This window comes from Thamnophis sirtalis, unplaced genomic scaffold (assembly GCF_051295495.1).
Source record: "Thamnophis sirtalis isolate CommonGarterSnake01/CBP01778 unplaced genomic scaffold, rThaSir2_p1.2 scaffold_4, whole genome shotgun sequence".
Lineage (NCBI taxonomy): Eukaryota > Metazoa > Chordata > Lepidosauria > Squamata > Natricidae > Thamnophis > Thamnophis sirtalis.
The window spans coordinates 28,316,774-28,336,735 of NW_028261384.1; the positions used below are offsets into that span (position 1 = coordinate 28,316,774).

General features: G+C 37.9%; 1 protein-coding gene across 1 annotated transcript in view; it reads left to right on the top strand.

Annotated features, from left to right (window-relative positions):
- The first annotated feature begins 1,399 nt into the window (after nt 1-1,399).
- The window catches only part of PLXDC2 (plexin domain containing 2), a 266,176-nt gene continuing 247,613 nt past the window's right edge, over nt 1,400-19,962 (top strand). Inside the window, exon 1 of the mRNA XM_014056257.2 lies at nt 1,400-2,658. Within this exon, the coding sequence (XP_013911732.1) occupies nt 2,547-2,658 (112 nt within the window). The 5' untranslated portion in view covers nt 1,400-2,546. The remainder of the gene's footprint in view (nt 2,659-19,962) is intronic.

Consider the following 19,962-nt stretch of genomic DNA (forward strand, 5'->3'; position numbering starts at 1 on the left):
TCTAACCTCCACGTTATAAGTGAATGAGTATTGAGCTGTGATAAATTAATTTGCTGGACTAATTACTATCCATATTAAAATTACTATAAAAAAAAAGATGGGTGGGATGTAAATGAATGAAAGTGGCCATTCAACCAGAAAAAATGTGAGTGAATCCAGTAATTTGTATCTAAAATAAGGAGTTTTGCATTAAGTGCAAGAGAAAAAGAATCTACTGAAATCCATCAGAAGTTATTATACAGCTTTTTAAAAAATATTAAAAATCTTTATGATTTTTATGTGTGAGAAATATTATGCCTCTGAAATGCTGGAGACTGAGCTTTAATTCCTGGTACTTATTGCTTATCTTCACACCAAGTCTGAGTGGATGTGCATTATTTCAAAGAACTCTACTAGACCCCAAAACATTTCACAAGTGGATAAAGAGATCTCTTTCCTCTTCTGCTTTTCCTTTAACTAAACTGTGTTTCTTTGGTAGCCAGGGCATCTGAAATAATTACTTACCAGATGCCTAAATCAGCAATAGTCACTGAGCCCTGAATGTGAAGCTTACACCTTTGAAAGGGGGCGTGCACAGCTAAAGCAACGGATTGGAGAAACAATTCAGACTTTCATCGGCAACGTGCGCGGTATGCAGTGCTTGAATCCGTGCGCGGGAAGACGACTTATCCAGCCATGATTTATTGCCTCGTCGTTGCTCCCTCCTTCTACTGTATTTTCCATTCTTGAGCTGTTAAAAGGCTGAGAATTCCTCTGGAGGGCTAAGCGGGAGTGACGTTGCTTGAGAAAAGAGTCGGCATGAATTGAGCCCCATTCTACGGTAGTTTTTTTTTTTTTTTTACCCTCATGCTTTAGATGGCGGTGCGACCTAAGGGGCAAGAACCACGTAAACTACACTTTTGGCGGAATGGGTTTCCGTGAACGCTGCAGTTCCTCTGGATACTTTTCTCCTCCCGATTCGGCATAAATCCGCTTTTAAGTATGATTCTTTTTTTTTTTTGTTACCCCGTGCCCTCCCTTGCTCGCGCTTTCCAGCCCAGCTGCACGCGGTTCCTTTCTCAGCGCCGGGGGGAGGCTTTTCTCAGCCGCGTGTGTTTGTTTTGGGGAGGCCGAGCGGTGCCTTCGAGCGACACCCCCCTTCCCTTGCCCGCCGCGGATTAAGGCACAGCAGGAGCTCCAGCCTCTTTCTCTTTGGGTAGGGAGAGACTGTGGGAGGGGGAGACGCATTTGATCAATCTCTGCCGGAGGACAAAAGAGAAGTGAGAAAATACCGAGTTTGCACGGAGGCGCTGCTCATCTCCTGGCAAGGAGGAGGAGGTGGCAAGCCCAGAGACCCATCTATCCCCCTCCCCCCTCTCTCTCTTTCTTTCTTTCTCCCTCTTTTTTTCGGGAAAGCGCCTCGGTAGGGGTAACCGGCTTCCGGCAGAAGAAGGTGGAAGTAGAAGGCGGCGGTGGCAGCGGGTGTTTTTATGCCTTGCCCCAAACAAGGGACTTTTCTAAACTGAGAAAAGCGGGCTGGGTGGTGGGAGTGGGCGGTGCGGCGATCGTGGCAGCTAAACTCTTTCGCCTGCCGCCGGGTTGCTTCGCCCACTGCCTAGCCAGGCGAGAAGGCATCTCCGGATGACTCCTTGCAAGTTGCCTTTCTGTGTCTGCGGGTGAAGCGCTTGCCCTCGGTTTATATCTTGCTGAACGGGGCAGTCGATAATCCGTCTTCTTCCAGGTCTGGTCGCCGCAGGATTCTACCCATTGTCTTAAAGCCACTGAGGAAACTGGACTAGCTTCTTCCGAGAGCTCCTCGGCCATCCGCGTCTCCCTGGACCAGCCCAACCTATTGTCAACTGGAAAAGAACGGGAGCTTACTTCGTCCTAGACCTGCCCATTGGAGTTCTCCACTGGATCGCACCGCAGGAATTCGAGGCTCGTATAATTTGGAAGCCTCCTCCTGGGTGGATTTGTTCCCTAATAACCTTCCCTCAAACCCTCGTTTAACTTAAGTTACGTTTGACTAAGAGGTAAAAAACATCAACCCACAATCTTCTTCAGAGCCACCCTTCGCTAGCGTTGATTTCTGCTCTGGACGAGCATGCAAGGGGGTGAGGGAGGTTGGAAGTGGGCGTCTGCTTGTTGGGTCTTTTGATTTCTGCCTCCTGGACTCTCCTGAGCAGTTCGGGAGAGTTTGGCATCAGCAACCAGGTTTTGCTTGTTGACACTCTCCCACACGCACGCATCCACCCCACGCGTATGCAAACACACACCCTTCCCCGTTATTGCGCTGTGGACTCAGCTCGTTTTTTGGCTTCGCGAGTAGGAAAAGAGTCAGTCGAGGACGCAGAGGAGACGCAGGCGCTTGTCTGTCTCTCTTGCTCCTATTCTGAATGAAACCGGGTCGAGAGAAAAAGTGACTTTACAGACGGGATTTAAAGGAAGTGAAGTGCGGGGACTCAAGCGGAAAAGAGAGGCCGCCTTTTTGCTGTTCCCCAACGGACGCACCCGAGAGACCAAAGAGCGCGCAAGCGGCTGAAAAGGGGCAGTTGCCGAGAGGCGTGATGGCGAGGCTTTGGAAAGCGGAGGTAGCGGCTGCTGGAGCGCTTTTACTTTTGCAGTGCTTGGCTGATCGGATACAATTCATCGGAGCCATGAAACCGAAGCAGAGTCTCGGTAAGGAAAGAAGCGTGCCTGGGAGATGATGGTGGTGGAGAAGAGTTCTTGGGGGGGGGGGGCTGAGCAAACGTCTGTGGAATGGATTTTTCCTGGTTTAAGCTTGTGTTTGTCCACAGTGGGAAATCATTTCTTATCTGAGACCTTGGGTTTACTAACCAGATTTGTTTGATAGCCCAGGGTTTCATCTCAAACAGAGGTTTTAAAAAGGAAACATTTCTCTCAACGGGAGGATTGATGTAATGGAAGTGTTTTGGAGCATGTGTAGAGTTCTTTAATCTTGTTGGACAACAACAGGAAGACTGTCAAGTGTGACTATAAAGTTATTGAGATGGGGCTGAGCTAGGAACTTTCTGGAATGACATAACGATTAATATGCTTCCTTCTGAATCTGGCAGGATCGGTGTGTGTGTGATGGAATCACAGTTTGATTAGGCTCCTGGGCACTTCCTCGGGACCACTTTTCTTGTCCCTCAGCTAGATTCCTGTCACACACTCTTCTGTAGAAGGGACCACTCAATGGTATAGATGTGATCTTACATCCTGAGGAAGGTAATTTTAGGTGAAAGGAGTTGGATAATATGGTGACCATTTCTCTGAAGCCAAGAATGATTACTCATTAACAGGGTGATGTTGCCCTACCTTTGACCAGTGGGAACATTGGAGCAATTTATGCTACTTTTTCTTGGCACCTGTTGAATAAATTTTGTCTGCTTGAAATATTTTTAGCAAGAGTGTTCAAAATCATATTTGTTGGGTGTTTAAAGCAACCTAGAATTGAGAAGATGTTGGTTCAGAGCCTCAATCCACAGGGAAAGTTTCTGGATGACTAATGACTAGTTGCTGTTACCCAACTTCACAGGCTAATCATGAGATTAAAACTCCATTGGTTTCTTATGCAAGCTGCCTTGTGGTTTATAAGCAAGAATGGTGAATGAAGCACAATTACAATTTTGAAGGGAGGATGTTTTCATGAATCAGCATGGCCACTTTTGATTTTAAAATATATTTGTGAAACAGGAGTTGAGTGGATTAACTTTTCCAAGTTTTGTGTGCTGAGAATAGCATTGTTTATTGAATCTTCTCCTTATCACCCAGTCATTCAAAGTCAGAAGCAGGAATTAGATATCCTGCTTACAGTAAGAATTTGGAATAATCTTCTCCAACTCAACATTGACTGCCAAAGAGCCCAGTTCCTCCCACTAAAAGATAGGAAAGATAAACACAATTGTTCAATAAGCATTTGGGTATCATAAAGTTGGCTCACTCCATTTGCCTGTCACTTTGACTGAAGAGAACCATGCTGGAGGAGACTGGTTAAAAATAACCAGTTTCCTCCAGAGATATTGGACTACAATCCCCAGAATTCAAAACCAACATGGCTTGCAATTGAATCCTAGCAATTGAAGATATGACAGGCAAATAGCTCAGCACTATTTACATTCTTAGAACACCAAGAATCTTTAATTTCTTGTGATATTCCTCAATCCATATTACTACAAGCACACAACCTCACCAAATGTGTGAATCTTTACCTTCCTAAGATGATGAAAAAGTGCGTTTCAGAGCACCTATTCTTCTATGTAGTCTGTGTAATCTTAAAAAAAAACCTGCCATGCCATTGAAGATGATGAGAAGAGGGTTCATTATCAAACACACAGCCAGAATCTCGTTCTCTGGCTTCCTGTTCTTCTAGGTTGCAAACAAGAGTTTTATTGACTGGTGTAAATATGCAGTGCAGTGGTGTGGTTTCACAAAGTTGTACATTCTTTTCAGATAAAGCAATATACTGTTTCCTGCCTTTTCATTTCCTTGATTGGGAGCAGAGGTTTAAGGAAATGGGAGACAAGAGTTGTAGGAAAGTCTGCTGCAAGCTTCATAAAAAAAATGTAATCTTTCCCAAGCATTAAACCACACAGCTGGCGGGGTGATACCCACTCTACAGGAGATTATGCCCTGTGGTCTCATCTTCCTGAGTTACTGTGCAACTCTGCAGAGTCTTCCCACATTTATTCCAAAGCAAACTGTACTGAGTACCGCCAGATTTATTCTCTAATAATTACACTGGATGGTATTCTTGGTCTGCTGCCAACAAAGGTAACCCAAAAATTCAAGGAATGTGGTAAACACAGAATTTGTGAATAAAAGGATTTTATTTTGATAGGTTGTATTTGTATTGCATGCACACAAAGAGAGGGGAAATGGTGAGCAGTGAAAAACTGTAAAATGCAAGAACTACTGCAGCTCATATACAACTGCCAAATATTGTACATACCATTGGGAAATGGATAAAGAAAACATATTATTTTTTAAAAAATGACCATAAGAATAAAGATGTGTGTGTATGTGTGTTTGTGGCAGGGGAAGCGGGTTGTTAGCTGATGGTGTTTTGAATTTTTGACTCCTTTTGTTTGGCTTTAGGAGTTGAGGGGATTTAAAAGGTAACATGGATTCTTTAAAGCCTTACAGAGATTTAAGCATGTATTTTGCTCCTTAAACATTTCAGGAAAAATTCAGCCTGTTCTTAGGAAACATTTTAAGGGTTGAAATAGATGTTCCAGATTACTCTGAAGCAAAAAAACAAAACCATTGTTTGAGGATTTTGCAGGCCCACAAGAGTGCAAATTTTGTGCCTAGATAGTCTAGTTCAGTCAATTCTGTTGTGAATTCCCTTAGGAATGTTTTTGCTTTTTCAGTGAAATACGGTTATATTCCTTAGCATTATGCTATTTGGGCCAGATCTATGTCAATTTATTCTTTTTTGTAGAAAGTTGTTGGGTTAGTGGAAAAAGAAGGTTGGCAAGTGATATATATTGGCCTTCCCCAGCCTTTTCACTTTCTGGAACTGTTGGGACTACATTAACAAATCATTCTTGGACAACACAGAAAGCAATATTTTGAAAATACTGATGACATATATCACACGGGAGAATAAACAGGTGAATATCATCAGACCTCTACAGTGTGTGGCATCCTTGTATCCATTAATATTGACAGCTGCTTTCTCAAGTGGATTTTTCTTTAAAGTTGTTACTTTCTGTTCACTCTACCTATATAATTAACAAGGCTACCTGAGAAATGCAGAATTTTTCTGGGATTTAAACTCTTATCTCCTAAATACAGCATCCAGTCATTCATGTGACCATTATAATATGAAATTAAGTGTAAGCATGCACGCCCTTTATTTCACTCATTCATTCCTTCCCCCCCAAAATAGCATGTTAACACTTCAGGATGGTTTCAATCATTAGTTGTTCGAGAACAACTAATCACTATGCATGGGGAGTGGGGGGGGGGGAATCCAACAATTGTCATCCGGTCATAACATTTCTCAGTGCTTTGAAATGTGTTTTGAGTCAGAAAAATAATACTCCTTGGTGTTTGCTTCTTTTCAGCTAAACTTCAAGCCATATTTGGTTGAAGATCATTTACCGGTTAGAAACTGAGGATAGCTCTGAGCAGATGACATAAATGCATTGTTGGAAACAGGAGAATTCAGACAAGTCAACACCTGGCTGATAAGTTGCTGGGAAGCTGCTCTGACCTTCCCAAATGAGAAGAAAGCAAAAAAGTATCTAATAAATAAATTACAGGTAGCCCTCGACTTATAATAGTTCACTTAGTGACCATTCGAAGTTACAACAGCACTGAAAAAAGTGACTTATGACCATTTTTCGCATTGACGACTGTTGTAGCATACCCATGGCCACATGATCAAAATCCAGACGTTTGGCAACTGATTCATATTTATGACGGTTGCAGTGTCCTGGGGTCATGTAATCATCCTTTGCGATCTTCTGACAAGCAAAGTCAATGGGGAAGCCAGACTCACTTTGCAGCTGTTTTACTAACTTAACAATTGCAGTGATTCACTTAACAAGTATGGCAAGAAGAGTTGTAAAATAGGGCAAAACTCACTTAGCACCTGTTTTGCTTAGCAACGGAAATTTTGGGCTCAGTTGGAGTTGTAAGTTGAGGACTACCCATGTAATAGCTCAGCAATTAAATAGATACCAAAATACTGTAGAATCAAGAGTTTTCATGTAATTGTTAGGTAGAAATTAGGTACCAAGATAGTGATTTTTCAGAACGGGATTCTATAGATATTTTAATACAGCAGATAGATTGATACTTTAAGTAGCAGACCTGCTGATTGGTTGTGGGATAATTCCAAGGCAGCTGTGTATTCTTTCAACTTCATTAATATAGTATATAAAAGTTAAATACTGTGAAATTCAACAAATACAAAGTGACTGTATTTATACAATAAAATGAACCAGAAGATTTTTTATTTGTCATTTAGGCTCTGAACACTGGCAATTTGAAATAAACTTATATGATGTGAATCAATCCATTGTGATTAAACCATGGTATTTTAACCATTGTTAAACAATTTTGCTGATAAACTGTTGGGTAAGAATCTTGTGTGGGCTCTGATAGAATAATATGTTTGGAAAGTGAATATAAGAGAAGATTGAATTACAAGATTTCAGCTACAAGTGAACTATGGAGATCACTTATTGAATCCATGGGGTTTTTTTTGGAATTTTATTACTTATCTTCTGTACTTAATACCTACAACCTTATTTTTTGTTCCTTTTGTCTTATATTGGGCATAGATTTAGCTTATTTTTTAGCCCTCCGATGTTGCCCTCCAGCGAATCTAAATATAGCATTTCAATATTGCTTGGTAGTTACTGAAAAGTGACACGTGTGCAGAAAATTCCAGATATATTCCACCTTAGCTTCACCAAGAAGATTTTAACCAGCAGGGCTAGTTTCTCTGCCAAAGACCTTGGAGAATTTGCTGCTATTCAGAACATGTTCAATTTTTTAGACTGATTTGGTGCATCAGTGCCTTGAGACAATGAAATGAACATTTAAGCATGTATAACCTTTACCAAATGGAATGTTCAGGTTGAATCAATTGGACTATTTAACTTTCTAATTCAATACAATTGGTTGAAATTACAAAAACCAGATTAGAAGAAATAGATTTATTGAAATGCATATCTAAACAGGCTCTTGGCTAATTTTCAGATGCTTTCTTCATACTTGCATACTTCAATGGTAACATGTTTTGTAAAATAGTTTGCATTTTTATCTGGAAAGTGCATGGTACCCTTCTCTTTATTTAATCTTTTGTGCAATTTCACAAGTTTTGAAAACGTAAATTTGTGCTGTTTGAAATGAATACTGTTGAGTGTAATCTTAGGTTAATAATGTGTAGATCAAGTCATACTTGATTACTTGCCTTGGGTTGTCTAAGTTTTGAGATGATAATTTTTAACAAGACTATTAGCTCCTACTTTCTTCCCCCTCCCTCCCTCCCTCCCTCCCTCCCTCCCTCCCTCCCTCTCTCTCACTCTCAAAATATATATCTTAATTCAAAATTTACCAATATACCCTAGGAGTCCATTCCCTACCATGTGTCTAATTCGTTTTTGGTGTCCAGCATAAAATAGGCTTTCAAACTTTTTTATGGCCATAAAAGTGGTTTTTCTGTTTATTTATTGAGCAATGCACATTACTTTGATAATAAATGTGTTTAAATTCATTGGATGACACAGATTTTATCACACTGTTGTATACTGCTGTCCTTTTCATGAATAAATAATACCAGATTGCGTTAAGGCTGATGAGATACAGAGGGAAGGATTAGATGATCTTTGTGTTTCCTTTCAGTTCCAGAATTGAATTATTGTAATTGGTAAGCAATTTGCTTACAGGATGGGCAGGAATGGAATAATTGCTATATGTAAAGAAAGGCTAAATATCTATACAGTAAAAACTTGAAACATGAAAGAGAAGAAAATGGGCATACAATTTTAGGATTTGACAGATGATAGATTACTCTGGTAGATTTTAAAAGAGAGCTAAAGGAGAAAATTCAAAAGTTAGATAATTACTGCAATAATGATTTTGGCTTTATTACAATATTATCTTCATGACCACTGGTAACTTATTGACATAGTCTTTCTAACTGAGTGCTTGCCATATTTCTTAGGTTTTCAACAAATACCTGCTAGTTGGGAATTTTGGAATTTGTAATGCAAATGATTTTGGGGAATATGAGGCTGATAAAAGACTGAATCGGCAACTTGCAGGGGTGTTTTTGTTGGTTGGTTGATTGGCTGGTTTGCTTTTTGCTATTGAACAGCTGTGGAATCATAGTAGATCAATGATAATATATCACTTGAGTTAAAAGTGACCTAGCTAAATTTAATAATTTCTCCCTTGTAATTGTAAATCTAATAAGCTTAATAATACCTACTGCTGCAATAGCACAGGCTACTTTAATAAAATATATTTGTTTGTTAAATTCTATTGATTTTTTTCATTTTGTGGAACTATGAAAAAGTATTTCAGTTTTGGCAGCAAGGACTTTGCAAGCCTCTTGATTGTATTTTGAGATGGAATCATATTCCCACAGAAATCAATGGCAACTATTCCCTTTTCTTTTAAGAGGGTGGGATTGTTGTTCCACTATCTCCTGCCTTTGATATTATAAATTTTGTGCTGGCACATCACCACACCAAGATAACACTGCAGTGCAGAGAAAATGATATGGTTTAGAAGAGAGTAGTTCCCTTTTACTGAAATGTTATCTTCAGAATAAAGGAAATTAACTTTTAAAAATGCAATCTAAAATATGCAGCGTGTATATTTTAATAAAGAACTGTATGATAGCAGAGTGGGATTGCATCCCTACATCAAAATAAACTATACTGTGCTTTGGTGGTTTTTGTCTAAATATGGGTTAGAACTGATGGTAATTTATAAACCAAGGTTTATGTAATTGCACAAGTTAAGACACTGTACATATTTATAAACCAAGTAAAATAAGCCAGACCTTAATACCACTTGGTGTCTGAAGTAAGCCATGGCTATTGTTTATCTGCGTGGTCTGTTTTGGGAGGGGAAGCACTCGTGGTGGAGTGAAGCATTTTTAAGCGTATTCACTGAAAACAGGAGAAAGCTATTTACAGGTAGTCCTCAACTTATAACCATAATGGAGCCTGAAATTTCCATTGTGACAATCATTGTGACAAGTATTTACGAGACTGGACCCAATTTCACAACTTTTTTTGCAGCTGTCATTAAGTGAACCAATGGATTACTATGGGTAATCCATAGTATCGGAAACTGGTCCAAAAGGCTGGATATTGGCAAAACACATTATACATAATTTTCATATGAGCACAGAATGCTGCAACCAGCAACAAAGACCAGCTGCTTATCAAGGGTCTGAAATGTAATCATGTGACTGCAGGGGTATGTGCAGCCGTCAGAATGAACTGGGTTGTAGATAGCTTTTGTAGTATTCATTGTAACTTCAAACAGTCGCTAAGCAACTAGTCATAAGTGGAGGGTTACCTGTAGTTCTTTTAATTCCAGATTACCCAAATCTTACTTGCTAAATTTAGGAATGATCTGGAATGTTATTTATACATTAGAATCTGCACTTTCTCAGATTTTTTAAATACAAGTTTAGTAGTTATTTTAAAAACATATACTTAAAATAGTTTAGGGACAAGCACGCAGAAAATGGCATTGTGTCCAAGGAAATTGCTTATAAAATGTGTGCTATGAAAAACACTAATACAGTAAGGAAAAAAAATACCTTAATGGGTACCTGCTGAGATTGTAAATAACATTGACGCATACTCAATGTTTGCTTTTTATTTGGAAAAAGTATCAAAGACAGAGAATCCTGAGCTTATTTATTTCCTATTAAAATAATTTTCAGATAGTGGTCTTGAGAAGGATAATATGACTGTGGCTTCAGAACAAGAGTAGAAAAGATGCTTAACTACATATTTCTATACCACTGGTCATTCAGCAGGGGCAGAAGGGAATTGTAATACAGCAACAAAGGGCGCTAAGTTGTTACAGGTAGACCTGCTTTAAAGAAACAAAATGGTGACTATATGATCTTGAGAGCCAATTTGGTGCAGCAATTAAGGCATCAGTTAGATACTATGAGTTCTACTACAATATAAGGCAGGGAATGAGTCAGCAAGGTTTTTTGGCCTACTAAGATTTATAGAAAGACGACAACTCCGACCACGCCTTACTTGCACAAGCACGAAGCCGAAAACACCAGCCTGAAGATGGTGAGTGGGACTTCGCCAAGACAATCTCAATCTTACACACACACACACACACACACACACACACACACACACAAACACACAATATTGCTCACAACTGATTTTGATTATGTGGATAGGTGAGCGAATATTTTTGGCAATATAGTATATATAAATTAATAAATTGTAGTCTTATTTTCCACCTCTAATAATTTGATACAGAGGTGTTTTGTTGTTGTGGTAGGTCAAGAGTTATCGATCTTTTTAACCATTATGGTAAAGGTATCATATTTACTTTTGGCCCATCCTGTCTTCAGTCTGTTAAGTATTACTTGGAGCTCAAATTTATTGAATTGTATTTCATGGTGGCAAAATATCTGAATTGTCTGCTCTGCCGATATTGTCCACTAGAGGGCAAAAAAGCTGTCTCTAGGAGAGCTCCAAGGTTATTCTATTATAATAATAGAATAATTATTAATAGAATAATAATTAAGTCTCTCAACTTAGTATGATCTCCTCCACCTATGTGAACAATTATCTGATTTACCAGTTTCATGAATTTTCAAATGGCAGACAAGGTCAAATTGCTCAAATACACTTCTGCTGTGGCAGCTATAAAAACAGAGATGTAGAGAAGCTAATTCAGGCTGTAGGTCCCATCTGAGACATGGATAGTTTTTCCATTAGTTTAAACATGACACCAGCTAAATTGATTGGAGTCATCTTTGTTGGGAAGTCTATCCAAAAGTTATGGCTTCTAGTTGTTTTGACTAAGGAAATATTGAAGGATTCACCCAATTAAATAAACAAACCAAATAAAAAAAATCCAGAGAAGATGTTTTGTTTTGGTTTTGTAATATATGCTTTTACTCAGAAAAATATAAGCTAGATAGTTGTTTCCTAATAGAAAAATATTTTTTAGAACTAAACTTGTGCACATAAAATAAGTATTACTTTAAAAAGAGCTATTTCGGCACCAAGTAGAATAATTTTGTGGAGAGATGAATGGGTATGGTGAATTTAATAATCCTCAAAGCTATCCTGGGGGAGTTGTAAGGTTTGCACAGTCATTTTTGAATAGTAACTTACAAATATGTATTCATTATATCTGGGTTTTCAATTTCTTTGAAGAATTACGCTGTGGAATTTCTCTGCTTCAGCTAACTTGAAAATTCAGTTTTTGGTTTCCTTATATAGAAACCCATGCAATGGTGTTCCAGTGTGGTTAAGAAGTTGAATTAGAATTGTGAGACCTTCAGCTAAGAAAGCTGTCTTTGGACAGTCATGTATCTCAGACCAGCTGATCTTACGGAATTGTTGTAAAGAGAAGAAAAAAAAAGAAATGTATATTTATAGCACTGTGAGCTCTTGGTAGAATATAAATGTGTGTTACAAGCATCCATATCTCAATATGACACAACTCCTTGTATCCATGTATTTATTGTATATGTGATAGGTGTAATCTCAAAGGGAGCGATGCGGTGGTTCAGTGGCTAAGACACTGAGCTTGACGATCAGAAGGTTGGCAGTTCAGCTGTTCGAATCCCTAGCGCCACGTAATGGAGTGTTGTCCCACCTTCTGCCAACCTAGCAGTTCGAAAGCACGTAAAAATGCAAGTAGTAAAATAGGGACCGCTTTGGTGGGAAGGTAACAGCGCTCTGTGTGTTGTCGGTCTTTAGTCATGCTGGCCACATGACCACGGAGACGTTTTCAGACAGTGCTGGCTTTTCGGCTTAGAAAGAGAAATGAGCACCACTCCTAGAGCCAGAAACATGCATGTGCGGGGGAACCTTTACCTTAATCTCAAATGGACTATTTCCTTGTAATGCACTTAGTTTTGTATCTAAAAGCTTTGATCTCCAGATACTAGAAATGATCTTTATTCTGATCTATGAGCTTAACATATATATATAGCTGAATCATCTTGTCTCTTTTTTGGGTGGGGGAGGGGTTACTTTGGGAACAGTCATTTTTAAACTTGGGGAAAGAAAATCTTTTGAACATTTAAGAAATGATCAATGAAACCTGCTGGCAGTTTTCAGATGACTTGGGGGCCAAGTTATCTGCACTCTGTAGTAATTAACTCATCCTCTTATGCCAGCAGTGTGTGATTGAGGATGACCTAGTCATTCATGAAGCAATATTTTTTTTGAGTGCTCCAACCTAGTGCAAAGAAGATTGGAAGCTATCAAAGCTTGGCTTGCTATTGAGGCCAACATTATGATCCAATTAGGTGTGGATTCCTTTTGCCTTTTTTCTACTTCTGTATGTGGCCCAGTGAATTAAAATTAAAAAGAATCAGAGACATAGTACCTAGCCAAGTCCTTAGGTGTTGATGCAAGATCTTTCTAGGATTTCATCTTTTTACAGAAAAAATTATAACACTTCTACTTCTGTATGTGGCCCAGTGAATTAAAATTAAAAAGAATCAGAGACATAGTACCTAGCCAAGCCCTTAGGTGTTGATGCAAGATCTTTCTAGGATTTCATCTTTTTACAGAAAAAATTATAACACATTTCCTTAGAAGGGATTAATTATAGAGTTAATTTGAAACAGCCCACGGTTCATTCAAACTAAAATATAATTCTTTTGGATTACTTTTTAGCATTAATTGATCAGATTATGGCATTCACACATGTTAATCATCCTACCCTCAACCCAGTTAAGAATGATGGGTTAACAGAGTCACTGTTTATTATCTTAGGGGATGTAGATGCTATGGTTTGGAGAGGGGATTTATAGGGTTAAAAAACATAAACAGAGACTGATTGTTGTATCATTTTACTCTAATGTTCTTCTCTTCTGTTGATTTGTATATAACATCAAAATACATACATAATTCTTCTATTTTGCATTCAACGCACCAGCTTAGATGATACGGAAATAAGGTAGCGCCTGCTGGAAAAATAAATGTCATAATTTCTGATATACATTTGAAATTGTTTATTCATAATTAAACCTACATCATTTCTTTGCATGTATTAACTCCATCAAATCAGACACCTTATTTTAAGCCTATTGAATCTTTCTCCTTTCATTTAAGTATCAGAGACATCAAGATATCATACCATTCCTTCAGGCTATTGATCAGTTAATTATGTTATATTCAAAGCCACAAACATCCAAGTGCCATGATCATTAGCAGATAATTACACACACTCAAGAAATTTCTGCTTATCATGATTTTGGTCAATAAAGACTTTGATATAAGACTTTTGAGCAATAAAGAAAAAAAATCATCAGATTTAGTCATACCTTTGTCACATGCAACATTAGCTGCTAACAGTAAGGATAGTATTGTGGCATATGCTTCGGCAGTGAGAGATGTAACATTGAAGGAGCTGAAGGATCATATAATCATTATTGTCTGCAAGTACAACCAAACTTTTGTTTAGCCACAAATATGCACATCTTATGCAAGCTTGTAAGCTACTATACTGTTGCTCTCATCCTATCAATATGATACAAATAGAATGCAGCTACCGTGTTTTCCCGAAAACAAGACAGGTCTTATATTCTTTTATCCCCTGAAATATAGCCTTATTATTGGAGGGGGGGGGGCTTATTATTTTGGAGCCAGGCTTTTCAGGAGCCCGCTCGCAAGAGAGCAGCAACCCGGCAATTCCCCTCTCCAGCTGGGCAGAGCACCACTCACCAACCCAGTGGTATCCCAAAGACACCAAAGCCACGCAAGCAGGGAGAAGGGGGGACCGGCTCGCCTGGGTTGGTGCCTTTGGAATACTGCTGGGTTGGTGAATGGCACTCTACCTGGCTGGAGGGGTGCGTGAGCGACTGTTCTTCCCGCTCATGTACCTCACAGTCCTCACCACGACCTGGGCCATCTCTCCCTGTAGGGCCAGGTTTGCTGCTGCCACAGCCATCCCAGCACTGAGGATGACTTCTTCTGAGAAGCCGGTTGGGTCAGCTGCCTGCTGCTGAGTCTTCCGGGAGTGCACTTCCCCTTCTAGAGTGCCATTCACTGACCCAGCGGTATCCCGAAGGTGCCAAGCCACGCAAGTGCCAGTCCACCCCCTCCCCTGCTCATGCAGTTTGGTGTCTTCAGGATACTGCTGAGTCGGTGAGTGGCGCTCTGCCCGGCTGAAAAAAGGGTTGTCCACTGAGCTTATTTTCGAGAGAGGCATATATTTTTGCCCATCCCAAAAATCTGATATGGCCTTTTTTTAGGTCTTGTCATATTTTTGGGGAAACATGGTATATAATGCACCTTATAGCTGCTCAAATACTTGTTTGTTTTCAGGTATTCTATTACAATGCATACAATCTTGGATAATTACTGCTTATAGACTGATTGATTATCACACCATACAGATTTTGATGGATAGTACTCTTGCCAAGGTTCCGATATTATCTCCTGTAAAATTTACAGCTTGGGCTTTATGAATTGCTTATTTTTTTCATGAGATCATTAGTGATTCAGGTCTTGAGAAGACAATAGATGGAATTTGTAATTTTGTATTTTTGTGATATGAAAGTAGTGACTAGACTTCATAAGAAAGCATAGTACTGTTATTGTCTCTTTTTTTAGCCTTAAGCATTCAGATTTTATCCTGGATTGATTTTTAGTATCAGCAGTTACTTTATCAAAGTGATGGTATTCTGTCTTAAATCATTTGGAAAGTGTCTAACTTTAAATAACAAGCATATTTCTCCTTGCATCACAGTTTCCCATCTCTCCACCCTACCCCTCTATTGCATTTTCCACATTAGATGTAAGAAAAACATGCAGCATACAAGTGACTCTTGACTTATCATCAATTGCTTAGGGATTGTTTGAAGTTAGAATACTCGACTACCAGCCTTATTGGCACTTACAATATTTAGCACATGAAAAAAGCCAGTTTTTGACAAACAAAAAAACAACCTATAGCAAACAATGGATTCACTTAATGACTGGCATTTGCTTAACAACCATTACATTCAATTTATGATTGCCATGTTTAATTAATGGCCTCCACAAAGGAAGGTTGTAAAATCGATCAGTCAAATACTAACCTACTTTATGACTATCACAACTTGGGACATAATCAGCAGGCTCCATTATGGTCATAAATTGAATACTACCTATAATTTGGTGTATTTAGATTCTTTTGTATCTGGTAGAGGTTTTTTGTTTGTTTGTTTTATCACATTTGTTGACTGCTTCAATTATGAATGATTCTAACTAATGTATATCCCAGCTCTTGCTAATTGGTGAAAAGATAATATAAAAAGAAAACAAATCATTATTATTGAACTTTTATCAATATAAGCAAAAAATTTAAAGAAAAAAAATCCATTGTCATAGAGAGAAAGATGACATTTCAGCCACAAGAGCTGATGGAAAAATGTGTTAATAGCACTAAGCACTGGGAGTAAGGGCCATCCAAATATGGGGGGGGGGGGATTCTACTGGATTTTGTTGGACAGATATTGTTGGAAGCAGGAGGTCTCATAGATATTTGGGGTTTGAGTCACGAAGAAAGTGGCAGCCAGTTGTTTAATTGTTTACCATTATCAATTTTAGTCCAATGTTATTCAAAGGAGAGATGGTATTCAGGAATTCAGAAGATATTTGTGAATTTTTTTCTGTTGAAATTCTCTTTTATTTCAGATTTTTAAAGAAAATATTCTGGCAAATAGTTTATCACAAGATAATAAAGGCATTTTTAAATAAGTAGCAATATCCTAGGCATAGGGCCTTTTCTGCTGTAGCACCCACTTTATGGAACATCTCCACCCCCCAAAAAGTGGGACTGGCTCAGTTTCTGGAAATCCCTCAAAAGCTGGGAGTACCGTTGGGCCTGGGGACACCAGAGGACTGGTGAGATACTGGGTGGGTTCATTGTAACATTTTCCCTTTCTTAGAACTTTTATAGTATTTTTATAGTTTTAAGTTATATAATAACAACACAATTGCACTTTAACTGAGTTTAGGATTGTTGTCTGCTCCTATGTCACTTGTTCGTGAAATAAATGGCCATATAAATTTGATAAATAGACAGATAATAGATGAAAATGATAGACAGACAGACATTTCTTGTACATGTCTGGCACTTAGTTAATGCAGAATTCATTAGGAAAATAAATTAAGAGAGCATGCTTTCCTGATTACACTGCCACAAACATAATAGATTAATTATTTGTAGTGCAAGAATTTGTGGACTGGAAACCAAGCATCCAGAATATTACATAGCTCATTAGTTCCACCTATACACAGGGACAGTACATTATTGGTTTAAATGATAAAGCCTATAGTATCTGTAGTAACAGCATTTAGATTCATTATGAGTGAATTTTTCATTTTTATTATATAAAATCTAATTGGCTTTGATGCTTTCTTTAAAAAGACTATTTTTAAAATAGGAAAAGTTTATTATTGTTTCTCATTGCATTCAGCTGAGGTAAATTTTGTTACTCAGGTCTTAGGTGAATATGAAAGTTGCAATACTTTCCAAACTTGGCTTGAATGATGTAAGAGGAAACTATTTAAAGATTTACAATACCAGTATAACTGTATCATGACACAGAAGTTTGTAGAAGCATCATTAAATTATTAAACTGAAACATGATTGTTTGGATCATTATTTAATGGCTGCTTCTTTTGGTTTACATTTTTTCTCTATAATAAAAGCACTGGATATCAAAATTGGATATTTCCTCTTCCAATCTATTTCTGATCATGAAATAAAAATAGGAGGAATTTTGTGGTTTCTAGGATACTTAAAGGGTTCAGAAGAATCAAACATTGTTATTTTTTTTTAAAAATCCTTTCTGTAATAATTTCTAAGGTATTATTGCAGTACATTTATTCCTCCTGTTATTCACCATCTATGATAAATATTACAATCCACAATTTTAACAGTGGCTAATAAAATTGGAATAGATTTTCCTTTTGCTGTAATAGTATAAAATTATAAAATCATGCTATGAGAAGGATCTGGGTAGTTTTAGTCTACCAAAAATATGTCTGTAGGGGAGATATGATTGCAGTTTTAAAGATTGTCAACCTGAAGAGGGAATATATATTTTTTCCTTTTTGCCCCAGAGGGAAAGATCAGAACCAACAAAGTAAAGTGTGAGGAAGCAGGGAAAGGTTTTATCAGGAAAAACTTGCTTTACTGTTCAGTATAATAATTGCAGAGGATGATGGTAAAAACATGTGTATGGCCACATCTTAACTGTAGCTTAACATTAGTGCAAGGTAAACAATATAAGAGCCAGGCTAGTATCAGTCTACTGAGAGTAACACATGGAAAGAAATTGGGGGACCATATAAAATAGAAATTCCAGAGAAAAAATAGAAATTCCAGAGAAAAGGATGGATGGAACTATATATTTATTAACGTTTCTTCAGAAGAAATGCCAATAGATTCATGACATTTTAAATCATTAGAGTGCTTGTTATCTTCCTTTGTAACTAGTCATCTGGTACAGACATCAATCCAGGAAGAATTTATTTTCTTTATTTAAATGCTTTTAGGGCAAATACCTATGGATAAAAAATGGGGGAGGATCAGAATCGTTTAAGAAAATGGGCAGAAAGGCAATTGTAAGTTGAATTGTATTTATTGGCATTTGTATGACTTTCCAGATCTTATCGACTCCCACCTTCTCTGACCCTTAGCTCTGCTGTCCAGAGAGTGATGGCATTTGGCATTCAACAACTTCTGGACATCCACATATCATTTATATCCACTTTAAGGCAACAGGAAGTATTCATTGTATGGACACCATTCTGGTATTGCAGGGGACGGATTTGGGGGTGGGGGTGGTAATCTAATAAAAATAATTTCTGATAGTCTTGGTGCCCAGTAAGGGAGATTTTACTTAACTTTTGACAAATAAAACATATCCATAAAAAATTAGTCCAACTTTTATGAATCAATGCATAAAAATCACGAAGCTGTATATCATCTGAGAACCCACACTGCTGATTTTGCTATGCCTGCCCACACAAATAAAATAATTTTAAAAGCTGAAAGGCAAATTATGACTTGTAAAACTCCACACAGTATCCAGAAATTTCAACCTCCATAAATTATGGTTTACTACTGATGGAAGAAACAAGCTGCAATAATGATTATTCAAACGAAGGTCATTCAAATTAGTTCTTACTACTCAACTAATATATAATGGCAATAGTCCCTTGGCACCCTTTCATTTACTAAATGTGGTCCACTGTGAATAATTATAAGAATAAGTATTATTTAAAAATTGGAATAAATTCTAGCATTCAATGAAATGGTACTACTTAGTAGAAATAGATTCCATGAACTTTTAAGTACCGTACACCTTTTACAAATAATATAGCATAGTGTAAAACTTTCAACTTTATTATAAAAAAAATGAACACAAAGAGAGAAAATTGTTACCATCTTTAATAAAAATACAAATATATAACAATATGCTTTTATACACTATGCCTTGAAGTCACTTAAATGAATTTTATTAAGTCAAACTCTTAGCTCTAGGAAGCAAACAATGGCAAATCACTTCCTACAATGGTGCCAAGAAAACTACAGGAACTTGTTTAGGTAGTTTCCAGAAGTTAATAGTTATTTGAAGTTTACACACACATACACATGCTTACATGCTTGCTGTGTCTAGCCACCTTGCACAAAACATCTAGTCAAAGCTTTAGCCCTAAAATCATAAATCTAGTAGTCTTGAAATTATCTTGAAATCTACAGTGGGGTTTTTAGTTTAGTATAGCTGGATTATGCCAGACAATAGAAGATAGATGACACTATAACAGATCAGTGTACCACACTGGGTAAAAAGAAAATGAGGAGGACATCTTGAGAAAGGAGATTTCTTTGTTTTTACTTTTTAAGCTACTATTATATGATTTTTATTAGTAGTTAACAATTAATAGTAGTAGACATCTGGATCCTGACCTAGGTCATTTTCAATATCTTATTGGAGAATCCCTTACTCTTCTGGATTAGACTTTCTGGTAATCCAAAGAGCAGCAGGGAGAAGATGATTTGACTCTGGTTCCTGATCCAGAGCTCTGTTATTGGCTGCAGAGGCCTTAAGGAAGACCTTGCCGGCCACAGAAGTTCCTGAAGGCCTCTGACAGTAAAAAGGAGGCCAGGGGTAACATGCACAAGTGAGGTGAGTCAGTGGCTACATCACCCCCCGAAAATAAGACCTGGTGCCTTTTTTGGTGGCAAAAAATATAAGACAGGGTCTTATTTTCAGGGAAA